This window comes from Micromys minutus (assembly GCF_963924665.1).
Source record: "Micromys minutus genome assembly, chromosome: 19".
Classification (NCBI taxonomy): domain Eukaryota; kingdom Metazoa; phylum Chordata; class Mammalia; order Rodentia; family Muridae; genus Micromys; species Micromys minutus.
In genome coordinates, this window is record NC_137954.1 from 20,511,190 (window position 1) to 20,525,229 (window position 14,040).

General features: G+C 37.5%; 1 protein-coding gene across 1 annotated transcript in view; it reads left to right on the forward strand.

Annotated features, from left to right (window-relative positions):
* The window catches only part of SPAG16 (sperm associated antigen 16), a gene marked incomplete at both ends in the record, with an annotated part of 827,025 nt that overhangs the window by 37,351 nt on the left and 775,634 nt on the right, over positions 1–14,040 (forward strand). Inside the window, one exon of the mRNA XM_080932901.1 lies at positions 12,050–12,116. Coding sequence (XP_080789027.1) covers positions 12,050–12,116 — 67 coding nt within the window. The remainder of the gene's footprint in view (positions 1–12,049; positions 12,117–14,040) is intronic.

A 14,040-nucleotide genomic window follows, 5' to 3' on the forward strand; every position in this document is an offset into this window, starting at 1 on the left:
TTATACAAGAATGGGAGAAAAAGCAAAAAGATTCAGAAGCTTTTAAAGAGGAAACAAAAAAAACACTCAAAGAACTCAAAGAAGTAGAGGAAAACAGAACCAAAGAAATAAAGGAATGGAAGAGGGAAATTAAAACCGAAATTGACACAATAAGGAAAACACTAAAAGAGATAATCTTAGAGGGAGAACACCAGAAAAATAAATCTGGAGTCACAGAAGCAAGCATTTCCAATAGATTACAAAAGATCAAAGAGAGAATCTCGGGGGCAGAAGACAACATTGCAAACATAGACAAAACAGCCAGAGAAGATGCAAAAAACTAAAAGATCCTAACACAAAATGTCCAGGAAATCCAAGAAACAATGAGAAGACCAAGCCTAAGGATAATAGGAATAGAAGAGGGAGAAGAGTATTAACTAAGAGGCACAGTAAATACCTTCAACAAAATCATAGAAAAAAACGTCCCTACCCTCAAGAATGAGATGACCAGGAGCATAAAAGAAGCCTTCAGAACTCCACATAGGTTGGACCAGAAAAGAAATACCTCCCGACACATAATAGTCAAAACACCAAGTGCTCAAAGCAAAGAAAGAATACTAAAAGCAGTAAGGGAAAAAGGTCAGGTAACATATAAAGGCAGGCCAATCAGAATCACACCCGATTTCTCAACAGAGACTATGAAAGCTAGAAGAGCCTGGACAGACATCATGCAGACCCTTAGAGAGCACAAGTGCTAGCCCAAGCTGCTATACTCAGCAAAACTATCAATCACCATAGATGGAGAGATGAAGATATTTCAGACAAATCAAAATTTACACAATATCTGACCACAAACCCAGCACTACAACAAATTATAGGTGGAAAACCCAATACAATGAGGGAAAATACAGCCTAGTAAAAACAAGAAAACTCCTAAACAAGAAAACTAAAAGAAGAAAAAGACACAGACACAACTCAATGCACAAAAGCAATAATGGCAGGAAACAGAAACAACTATTCCTCGATATCTATTAACATAAATGGACTCAACTCCTCAATAAAGAGACATAGGCTATCAGACTGTATACATAAACAAAATCCAGCATTTTGCTGCATACAGGAAACTCATCTCAGAGACAAAGACAGACACTATCTCAGAGTAAAAGGGTGGGAAAAAAACTTCCAAGCAAACAGCCCCAAGAACCAAACTGTAGTCGCTAGTCTAATATCGAATAAAGTAAATTTCCAACCAAAAGTTATCAAAAAAGATAAGGAAGGACACTTTTTACTCATTACTGGGGAAATCTGTCAGGAGGAACTCTGAATTCTTAACATATATGCTCCAAATAAAAAAGCACCCACATTCATAAAAGAAACCCTACTAAAGCTCAAAAAATACATTTCACCACACACAATAATAGTGGGAGACTTTAATACCCCACTCTCACCAATGGACAGATCATGGAAACAAACTGAACAAGGACACTGCAAAACTAGCAGAGACTTTGAACCAACTAGAATTAATAGATATATACAGAACATATCATCCTAAAGTAAAAGAATACACCTTCTTCTCAGCACCCCATGGCACCTTCTCGAAAATTGACCACATAATTGGACACAGAACAAGCCTCAATCTATATAAGAAGATTGAAATACTCCCATGCATCCTCTCAGATCACCATGGTCTAAGACTGGTCTTTAACAACAACAAAGAAAACAAAAAGCCCACATACACATGGAAACTAAACAATGCTCTGTTAAATGATAGCATGGTCAAAGAAAAAATAAAGAAAGAAATTAAGGACTTTCTAGAATTCAACGAAAACGAAAACACAACATACCCAAACCTATGCGATGCAATGTAAGCAGTACTGAGAGGAAAACTCATAGCCCTGAGCGCTTCTAAAAAGAGAATAGAGAGAGCATACATCAGCAACTTGACAGCACAGCTAAAAGCCCTAGAACAAAAGGAAGCAGATATACCCAAGAGGAGTATATGGCAAGAAATAATCAAAATTAGGGCAGAAATAGACCAAATAGAAACAAAAAGAACCATCGAAAGAATCAACAAAACCAAGAGCTGGTTCTTTGAGAAAATCAGTAAGATTGATAAACCCCTAGCCAGACTAACTAGAGAGCAAAGAGACAGTGTTCAAATTCACAAATCAGAAAGGAAAGTGAGGACATAACAATTGAAACTGAGGAAATTCAAGAAATCAACAGATCCTACTACAAAAGCCTATACTCCATAAAATTGGAAAATCTGGAGTAAATGGATGAATTCTTAGACAGATACAAGATCCTAAAGTTAAACAAGGACCAGGTAAACCACCTAAATAACCCTATAACACCTAAAGAAATAGAAGAAGTCATCAAAAGCCTCCCAAACAAAAAAAGCCCAGGTCAAGATGGGTTCAGTGCAGAATTTTATCAGACTTTTATTGCGGACATAACACCAATACTCTCCAAACTATTCCACAAGATAGAATCAGATGGACTACTACCTAACTCATTTTTTGAGGCTACAATAACCCTCTTTCCTAAACCACACAAAGTCCTTACAAGGAAAGAGAACTTCAGAACAATCTCACTTATGAACATTGATGCAAAAATACTCAACATAATCCTTGCAAACCGAATCCAAGAACACATCAAAACGATCATTCACCATGACCAAGTAGGCTTCATCCCTGGGATGCAGGAATGGTTTAATATAAGAAAATCCATCAACGTAATCCACCATATAAACAAACTCAAAGAACAAAATCACGTGGTCATCTCACTAGATGCTGAGAAAGCATTTGACAAAATTGAACACCCCTTCATGTTATAAGTCCTGAAAAGAACAGGAATCCAAGGTCCATACATGAACATAATAAAAGCAATATACAACAATCCAACAGCCAACATCAAACTTAACGGTGGGAAACTTCAAGCAATCCCACTAAAATCAGGGACTAGTTGAGTCAGCCCAATCTCCCCCTACCTATTCAACATAGTACTGAAAGTCCTGGTTGGAGCAATTAGACAGCAAACAGAGATCAAGGGGATACAAATCGGAAAGGAAGAGGTAAAAACATCACTCTTTGCAGATGACATGATAGTGTTCTTAATTGACCCCACAAATTCCACTAGAGAACTCCTACATCTGATAAACAAGTTCAGCAAAGTGGCTGGATACAAAATTAACTCAAACAAATCAGTAGTCTTCCTATATTCAAAGGACAAAAATGTGGAGAAAGAAATTAGGGAAAAGATACCCTTCACAATAGTCACAAAAACTATGAAATACCTTGGTGTGACTCTAACTAAGCAAGTGAAGGACCTGTATGACAAGAACTTCAAACCTCTAAAGAAGGAAATCGAGGAAGATTTCAGAAAATGGAAAGATCTCTCATGCTCATGGATTGGAAGGATCATCATTTTAAAAATGGCCATTCTACCAAAAGCAATCTACAGATTCAATGCATTCCCCATCAAAATTCCAACCCAGTTCTTCATTTAGTTGGAAAGATCAAAGTGCAATTTCATCTGGAATAACAAAAGACCTCGAATAGCGAAATCCATCCTCAACAACAAGAAAACATCTGTGGGAATCACTATCCCTGTCCTCAAGCTATATTACAAGGCAATTGTGCTGAAAACTGCATGGTACTGGTACAGAAATAGGCCCGTGGAACAATGGAAAAGATTATAAGATCCAGAAATGAGCCCTCACATATATGGTCACCTGATTTTTGACAAAGGATCTGTAAACATTCAATGGAAAAAGGACAGCCTATTCAACAAATGGTGTTGGTCCAACTGGCACTCAGCATGCAAAAGAATGAAAATCGGCCCTTTCTTATCTCCTTGTACAAAGCTCAAGTGTAAGTGGATCAAAGATCTCCACATTAAACCGCATACACTGAAACTATTAGATGAGAATGTAGGGAAAACCATAGAACACATAGGCACAGGAGAAAATTTTCTGAACAAAACACCAATGGCTCAAGCTCTAAGGTCAAAGATTAACAAATGGGACTTAATGAGATTGCAAAGTTTCTGTAAGGCTAAGGACATTGTCAAGAAAACAAAACGGCAGCGAACAGAAAGGGAAATGATCTTTACCAACTCCACATCAGATAGAGGCCTAATATCCAAGGTATACAAAGAACTCAAAAAGCTAGACATCAGAGAATCAAACAACCCTATTAAAAATGGGGTACAGAGCTAAACAAAACGTTTTCATTTGAGGAATATCGAATGGCTGAGAAACATCTAAGGAAATGCTGGACATCCTTAGCCATCAGGGAAATGCAAATCAAAACAACCCAGAGATTCCACCTCACACCAGTCAGATTGGCCAAGATCCAAAACTCAGATGACAGCAGATGCTGGGGTGGTTGTGGAGAAAGAGGAACACTTCTCCACTGTTGGTGGGGTTGTAAACTGATACAACCACTCTGGAAATCAGTCTGGCAATTTTTCAGAAAATTGGACCTAGTACTACCTGAAGACCCAGTTATTCCACTTCTGGGCATATACCCCAGAGAAGCTCTAACATACAACAAAGACACATGCACCACAATGTTCATAGCATTTCTATTTATAATAGCCAGAAGCTGGAAAGAACCCAGATGTCCTTCAGTAGATGAATGGACACAAAAATTGTGGTACATTTTTACAATGGAGTACTACTCAGCTATCAGAAACAATGACTTTATGAAATTCTTAAGAAAATGGATGTATCTAGTGAATTTCATCCTGAGTGAGGTAACCCAGTCACAAAATAACAGACACAATATGCAGTCACTGATAGTGGGATGTTTACCCCAGAGGCTCGGACTGCCCCAGAAACAACTCACAGACTGTGTGAAGTTCAAGAAAAAAAGAAAACAAAACAAAACAAAACAAAAAAACGTTATGCTCAATCCTTACACACCAAGAAAACGTTGACTAATTCCATGTTACATCCTGTTTTACATGTACTTTTTGCTAATTGTAACTACTAAGACATTAATGCAGAGTATCAAACCTTAAAAAAAAGAGAAAAAAAAAAAAAGCCAAGCACTGACACAATTGTATTTGTATACATTTATTTAAAAATGTTTAAAATTTTTTTCTTTTATCTTTGTTTTTTAAAATAAAGTTTTTTAAAAAAAGAAATCACATGATGGCTCACAACTATATATATATATATATATATATATATATATATATATATATATATAGTTATATATATAATTTATATATATATATATATATATAAATTAAAAAAGTATAAACTATGAATTGCCAGATAGATAATAATTATAATTGATAAATCTTTACTCCTTTTTCCAACCATCTAAATTAGCACTATACAGGGTTTTAATGTCTTGCATTATGGCATTTTCCTTCCTCAACCTCTCTTTGAGGACTTATCAAATCTGATAGTTTCATAGTTTGTGTGAGTTCTCAGTCCTTGTGGTTGTGCCCTCCCTACATTGACTGCCAGATGTTTTGTTACAAAATATTATTCTTTCATTTTTTGCCAATGAAGACTCCAGAATCAGATGCTGGAGTGACACATTATCTATCCTGCATGTAGATATTTACATTATAATTTATAATAGCAACATTACAGGTAGACGTAACAGCAAAATAATTTTATGGCTGTAAATCACCACAACATGAAGACCTGCAATTAAGGCTCAGAACATTAGAAAGATTGAGCATCATTGCTTTAGAGAGTGATCTCCTGCCTCAAAAGGCCTTAGAGGGCAGAGATATTGCTAATAAGTAGTAGTCATAGTACTAGTCCCCAGAATAATATTGCTTGGAAATTTCTTTCAAATATATATTTGGTATTCTTATTTATTGGTTGAATTTTCTTCATTCATACTGACTGACACCCTTTCCTTCTACTGGAAGTGTTTGTTTTGTACAGGCCTAGGGCTTTGGGGAGGTACTGTTGGCATAGAATTTAAGAAAAGAAAAGTAAAGCCAATGTTGATCTGCTACATTAAAATGCATGGCCGTTGTTAAGGAACGCATGACTGTGAGTCTGCTAATATCCTTTTGTTGCTCCCTGCACATTTTCCCTATTGTCCAAACGCAGGAGCTACAAAAGCTTTCATGATGGCAACGAAATTCATGAAATATTATTTGAAAAACTTAAAAATACTGTTGTTTTTGTCTCTTCATTGAAATTGTTAGCTTTTAAAATATAAAACATTACCACCCTTTCAGTGCCTTTGGTACTTGGATTTTAATTTTCTGTCCTTGAATATTTGAATTATATTCCAATATTTTTGAATAAAATATATGTTCTCATCAGTTAAAATTTCATCACATGTATATCAAGTGCAAACACAGGAAATAAACTTGAAATAAAATGACGTAGTGATGAATGGTTCTGCGCACCTCTACTGACGTGGGTTGAGGATTGCACATAGTGTTTTAAGAATGACCTGAAAGCCCTGTAGCTTTTCTCAGCATAATACAAGCTGCGCACTCAGATGGATTAGTTACTTTTCTCACTTTCCTGATAAAATCCTGGAAAACGGAAATTAAGGAAGAAAGGTTTTGATTCATTTCAAGGATACAGTACATCGCAGGACAGGGGTGTGACAGCTGCCACTGTGAGAGGCACATTCAGGAAGCTGAGGAAGAGGCCTGCTCATTCTCAGCTCTTTCCTTATTTTTATTAGTCAAAGACCACAGCACCTTGGACTAGTGTTGCCTGTATACATTCAACGCAAGGCTTTCCTCCTCAGTTCCTCCTGCAATGGATTCACAGATCTGTTCAGAATGTGCATCTATAGTGGTTCTAAATCCAATTAAGTCAGCAATGAAGACTAATGCTTTGTGCAACTTGCTTTCCCTACCCCTGGGTCCTTGATTTCTGGTTCTGTAACCCAATCAGAATTGACTCTGACACTCATCCGCTGTGTGATCAGGGTCAGGTTTTATACCTGGACACATTTTCTTGTCCCTTATCTCTATATGATGGTGGTTTCAGCTGCTTTTTCTTCTCCAGATTGCCCCATGTTCCCCCAGTTTTTTCTCATGGTCACACGTCTGCTTTGATTGTGATTGTTGCACACACACAACATAATTGCACTCATAAATGCAACCTATGTTGTTTGTTTAGTTGCTCAGGTGTATATGCGTTTAGGGATGAGCACTTGGGATTGGGAACCTGCCAGGGGTCTCTTTGGAAACACGTGACTCTCCCACTCTCAGGGGCTGTTCATTGCCTGTCTGGTTCAGCTCAGGGCGTGGCCGTTGACATTTGCCCCATCCTGAAGGGTAGGTATGACTCTCAGCATTTAGACAGTTTATGCTATTCAATTAATATCTTAAAGCGTGAAATTACACACTTACTAGATAAAAATCCAGCAAGCATTTTAATTTCTTTGGTACATAATAAACATTAAAATGAGTCTTTTACATTAACTTAAAACTTACGTTTAAAACTTAAAACCTTTACAATTTTAGTTGTTAGTTTTGAAAGTATATAAAAATAGTTTCATAAATCTGAAAACTCCATAATTCATAAAGTCCAAAATGCATTTGGTTTGCAAGTGCATATACATGATGGTTACTAGTCATTTTGCCCTGGATGGTATTTAGGATTGCCATGGAAACACACCTCTGGGCAGGTCTGTGAAGGTATTTCCAGGAAAGTTCAACTGAAAATAGAATAATAGTGCCATGGCGTGTGGTCCAGGACGGGATAAAAAGGAGACAGCAATCTGAACACCAGAATTTGTCTCTGCTTTTTTATTGTATCTTCAACGTTGCTAATTCTCTCCGACAAATGTCATTGGTCTTTCTACCATGAGGACTGCACCCTCAAACTGAGAGCGATGCCTGCATCCCCCTTCCTTAAGTTGCTTTGTCACATAGTTTTCAAGGCAACAGAAAAGTAAGAATTCAGGTAATTGGTACTGAAGATGTGTGATAAACCAGATGATGCAGTCCCTAGCAGACTGTGGGACTAGTTTCTGGGAATGATGCGGAAACATTTGGAAAATTTGGGCCAGAATATTCTAAGAATGCCAAAAGAAGAGCTTAATACATCTTTCCAGTAGCTGTTAAGGAAGATAAGCATATGGAAAAAAGCTAGTGGAGGCTCAGGATATTTGAGAGAACAAGGAGCTGTCTTGAACTGAGCTAGAGGCAAGTAATGTTATATTCTGGGAAGGAATCTGCCTGAGACTGTCGCTACTGTCTCAGACCAGCAGAAAAGGAGCGATGACACAGCGTTCTTCTCAAAGTGGTTTATTCAGGAACCTTACAGCATGCCAGTGAAAATCTTTTTCTCTCCCCCACCCCCAAACGCAGTCTCTTTTATCCTTTCTCAACTCCACCTCCTCAGTCCATGTTGTATGGCTGCAGTTCATAGGTCCAAGTCATCTGGCCTGATCTTGAGTCATGGGTGCGCCTGCGCAGCTCACACAGTGGGAGTGGCTAATCTCGGGGCAGGGGGTAATCAGGTGCTAGTCACAAGACTTGGCCAGAGTTCCAAGTGCCATCTTGGTACTGCAGCCACACCCACTCGCCACATGAGACTTTGTCCCTGTGTATAGGAGAGGTTGAATTAAAAGGTAATGGACTAAGGTGTTTGGCAAAGAAAATTTCCCCTTAATAATTATAGATGCTATCTCTGCTCTCACCTTGTCTGTAGCTTTAAATCAACCCCGACCCCGGCCAATTCCTTTCCTTAGTACTTTTCAGTTGAGATTGTTGTAATGATAGAGACATCAGGACTGGACTGAGAAGTTGTCAGCACAGAGCTGAGTCCACTTAAGAGAATCTGTGTGATCTGTAGGCTGCAGAGCTTCTCAGTTCAGCTGTAGTCCACATGTATCTACCAATAGCCCTAGAACTAAAAGTTCTTAGTAGCCAGGTATCTAGAAATGGAGTCACATCTCTTGCTCTAAGGCTCTGTACTTGTTAGGTCTTGTTAACAGAGTCTGCTGGAAAGGGGAGACCACAATTGAGAATGTCTCCATAAAACTGATCTAACAGGCAAATCTGTGGGATTTTTTTTTTTTTTTGGCTTGATTATTTGTACTCTTTCTTTTTTTTAATGAACAACTTTATTTTAAAAAACAAAGATAAATGTACAGATTTTAGAAGCATCTTTGCATAACAGTATATGAATACATTTTTGTCAGTACTTGATTTTTTTTAAAGGTTTGATAGTATGCATTAAAATCTTACTAGTTACAATGAGCATAAAGTACATGTAAAACAAGATGTAACCTGGAAATAGTCAAAGTTTTCTTGGTATGTAAAGATTAAGCATAATGACTTTTTTTGGCCTTTGTTTTTCTTGAACTTCACACAGTCTGTGAGTTGTTTCTGGGGTGTTCAGAGCTTTCTGGGGGTAGTATCCAATTATCAGTGACTGCATATTATGTCTGTTCTTTTGTGACTGGGTTACCTCACTCAGGATGATATTCTCTAGATGCAGCCATTTTCTTAAGAATTTCATAAAATTTCTGATAGCTGAGTAGTACTCCATTGTGTAAATATACCACAGTTTTTGTATCCATTCATCTACTGAAGGACATCTTGGTTCTTTCCAGCTTCTGGCTATTATAAATAGAGCTGCTATGAACATTGTGGTGCATGTGACTTTGTTGTATGTTGGAGCATCTCTGGGCTATATGCCCAGAAGTGGAATAACTGGGTCTTCAGGTAGTACTATGTCCAATTTTCGGAGGAATTGCCAGACTGATTTCTAGAGTGGTTGTACCAGTTTACAACCCCACCAACAGCGGAGAAGTGTTCCTTTTTCTCCACATCCTTGCCAGCATCTGCTGTAATCTGAATTTTTGATCTTAGCCATTCTGACTGGTGTGAGGTGGAATCTCAGTGTTGTTTTGATTTGCATTTCTCTGATGACTAATGTTGTCGAGCACTTCCTTAGATGCTTCTCAGCCATTCGATATTCTTCAATTGAGAACTTTTTGTTTAGCTCTGTGCACTTCTCTTAATAGGGTTGGTTGATTCTCTGGTGTCTACCTTCTTGAGTTCTTTGTATACCTTGGATATTAGGCCTCTATCAGATGTGGGGTTGGTAAAGATTTTTTCCCAATCTGTTGGCTGCACTTTCCTGAAAGTGTCCTTAGCCTTACAGAAACTTTGTAATCTCATTAAGTCTCATTTGTCAATATTTGACCTTAGAGCATGAGCCATTGGTATTTTGTTCAGGAACTTTTGTCCTGTGCCTATGTGTTCTAAGGTTTTTATGAGTAAGGATTGATGTGTGTGTGGGGTCCAGTTCATTGTGTGCTGTTAACACCTCTGGACAGGAAGTCCTGGCAAGAAAGGGAGCTTAGCAAGACTTGAGGAACATTCCAGTAAGCAGTGTTCCTCCATGCCCCTTCTTCAGTTCCTGGTTTCAGGGTACTGCTTTTGAGTCACTGACCCAACTTCCCTCCCAGTTAGAAAATAAGCTGCAAGCTGAAATAAATCTTTTACTCTGTAGCTTGTTTTCAATCATGGTGTTTACCACATCAACAGAAACTTAACTAAGACTATCCAGAAAGAATTCCCAGTTTTCTGACCTGTAACAGTGTGACTAAAAGATTAAATAATGTGGAATTGGTATAAGTTGAAGTAAAAAAATAAATTTCTCTGTTCTTAAATTATAAACATGGTTTACCAAGTAATGGGGGTGTAGAGCAATGGACTAATTTCACATAGAAGAATCCCAACCAGCATAAGTGGACTGTCATTCTCTCAGGGAGGTGACACTCAACAATTCAGTAGTTATGCTCTGGGGGTACTTAAAGAACTGCTTCCAAAGCCACAGTAGATCCAGAGGAAAAGGAATACCACTCTTCACTGCAGTGAAGAAACCTGACAAACTTCCTCTGCTGGTACCTAGGTTAGGGTTCTTATGCTAGGCTGAAGACAAGTACCCGTGAGGTATGTGCACCTTCCTAAATCCCTAATTCTAGTTTAGCCACTGGGAACGGAGTCATTCTGCACTCATGCCATCCTGTGAGGCTCCTCATTCGGATGCTTCACAGCCACCCTGGAGGGCTCTTCATACCAGTACTTCTCAAGCACTCATGGCCACGAACAAAAGGGAGCATTTCAGAAATGTACTATTCCAGAGGAGGCTGGGCACATAGGCACTCAGTGTAATTCCCAGGGCATAAATGAAAAGCAAACCCATGGATGTTACTACATGGTAATATATCAACTTGTAAAAGTGTGCTGTAGGACACACTGGAAATTCCAGCACCGGATCCACCACTATTGTACAGTGCTTACGACATTCTGATAAGTTTACAATCCATTTTCTTCTGGGAAAACTTATCTGGTATACATTTTACTCTAGCATTCCATTAGCACCAATCCACTGGTTACATTTTATCTATGCTTTTTAGACTTAATTGTATCGGGATCTAGTTACAATCGAGAAATATGTTCATTTGTATATAATTAAATGGAAGGTATTTTATGCTTGGGTAATTATGTATAGTAAAGAATGAGACAGCTTTAAAGGTTGAATTTTATATTTGATTCTGTGATTCAGGGAATGAAGGTATAGGCATGCTACACAGCCAACAAATTATAAGAAATGGTTAGTAAAATATAGATTATGTATGTAATAAATAATTATTGTGGGCATAAATATAGTTAATCATATTTTTCTTCCTGGATAATACTTACACCACAGTTTGTAGATATTAGAACAAATTGCCATAGTTAATAGGTACAAAGATAAATTTTGAAGGAATTTAAGCAGAGGAAAGCCATCCCTCAAAGTAGAAGAAAACAGTTGTAAACTATTTAAAGCACATTTTTTGATTTAAGAAATTTTGCTGTGAGATGTACATTCAAATACTTTGTATGTTGGGTGGTTAATTGTTGCATGCACAATTGAATTTTAACTAAAACAATATTATATTTCTGCTAAAGTTTATGTTCAATATTTCATAACATAAAGGCATGGCTTCAAGAGCAATTAATATTTTTATATTTTGCAATCAATTTTTAAATGTTGCACTTTGCTTAACATTTTAAACTTAAATTACCGTGTATAAAGCTGCACGTTTGCATTATTTGCTTTTAGATTTCTGGGCTTCAGGCAACACTGAAGAACATAGACATCGGACACAATCAGGGGCCTGTCATCAAAGGTAAGAATGTAAAGTTTATTAATACTGACCTGATGGTAGTCCTCCTGACCAGCTAGAAATGATCAGCTTTCTAGTTATATTTAATAGGGAATAACCGTTTTGGAAACTAGTTTGTAAATAAACACATCAATACAAAATCTAGACGTGATACGACAGAGACTTATTTTAAACCAATATATGTTTTAGGAGCTATAGAAAGCCTCCTGGTCAGAGCATGGTGAGATCTCCTGGTAGCCGACTAGCCTTTGTTTCATATATTAAAGTATAACTAAAGTGTAGATGAGGCAACAGATTTTGGGCATTGGCAAACATTCAGTACGAGTCACAGAGGACAAATGACATTCAGAAAAATACAGACCGAGTTCCACAACCAGCCATGTGCTCATGTCTAAGAGCCCTCCAATCCAACCACACAGAGACGGTGCCTACAACATGTCAGCCCAGATGGAATGAAAAGGGAAACCCAGAGTGGTTCAAACAACTGGAATCTATAGAAAATGTCACAGAGGAGTTGGACAGTGGCTGCTCCTGCGAGTGAGCTGAGTATGTGTTCTAGGTTGATGACGTGTATACAATAGCACTACTTGAAACTTGCAGAGAGGACAAACAGAATGAGGACAAAGCTCACAAAGGGTGACTGAGCATAGAGCTGGATTTTTACCAAGTTTGTGGCCCGGAAAAAACTTAGGGCTTTACATAAATTTACAGAAAACACCATAAAATTAGTCCTTGAACTGCAAACTGATCAGCCAAAAATTAAACTGATTCTTAATTAAATACTACCACCCTTCAGATGAAGACAGTTGAAGAAAATCCCTAGATGGGTCATTCCTCTGCCAAATTCATAACTAAACATTTGACTATGTATAGAAATTTACAACTCCCAGTCAAGACAAGAGGCTTTAAATGGAAGCCAATCCTAAATTCTTTCAAGTATTGAATTTAGCAGGTAAAAAAAACATGCTGAAAGAATATTTTGAGACTATTTTAAAGAACCTAAGACAAAATATGTCAGTAAGTGAATAGATAGGGACTGTCAGCAGAAAATAGAAATATCTCTGTACACACAAATACACACAAACAAATAGAAATTTTACACCTGAAAAACATAACATTATATAAAACATTCAAAAGAGGTATAACTTAGTCATCTTTTCATATATATTTGTTAAAATATATTGAACAATACATTTAAAATTTACTATTACTTAACTTGAATTATTTGTTTAAAAAAAAGGGGAAAGAGGAGGCTCTAAGGTTTAGAAAAATCCTAGAAATAGAATTTTTCTGATAAATAAAATACCCTAACATTTTTAGAGGCCTACTAAATATATTTGATTAATAAAGGATAAAAATTAACATTCTTGTATTTAAACTCTTCTTTTTCCTTGAATTTTCAGTTCTTTTCTACACCTATTTATCCATATATTATAATTTATTATAAGGAATTAAGAATTCTACTAACTGCACATTTGACATGATTGGTAATATTAAAATTATGGAAAAATGACTTTAGATCCTGTACTGGCTGGTTTTTTGTCAACCTGACACAAGTTGGAGTTATCACAGAGAAAGGATCCTCAGTTGAGAAAATGCCTTCATGAGATCCAGCTGTAAGGCATTTTCTCAGCTAGTGATCAAGGGGGCAGGGCCCAGCCCATTGTGGGTGGTGCCATCCCTGGGCTGGTACACCTGGATTCTATAAGAAAGCAGGATGAGCAAGCCTGTAAGTAACATTCCTCCATGGCCTCTGCATCAGCTCCTGCTTCTTGACCTGCTTGAGTTCCAGTCCTGACTTCCTTAACAGCGACATGGATGTGTAAGGTGAATAAACCCTTTCCTTTCCAACTTGCTACATGGTCATGATGTTTTGTGCAGGAATAGAAACCCTGACTAAGACAGAGCCCTATAGAGGAAATAAGTA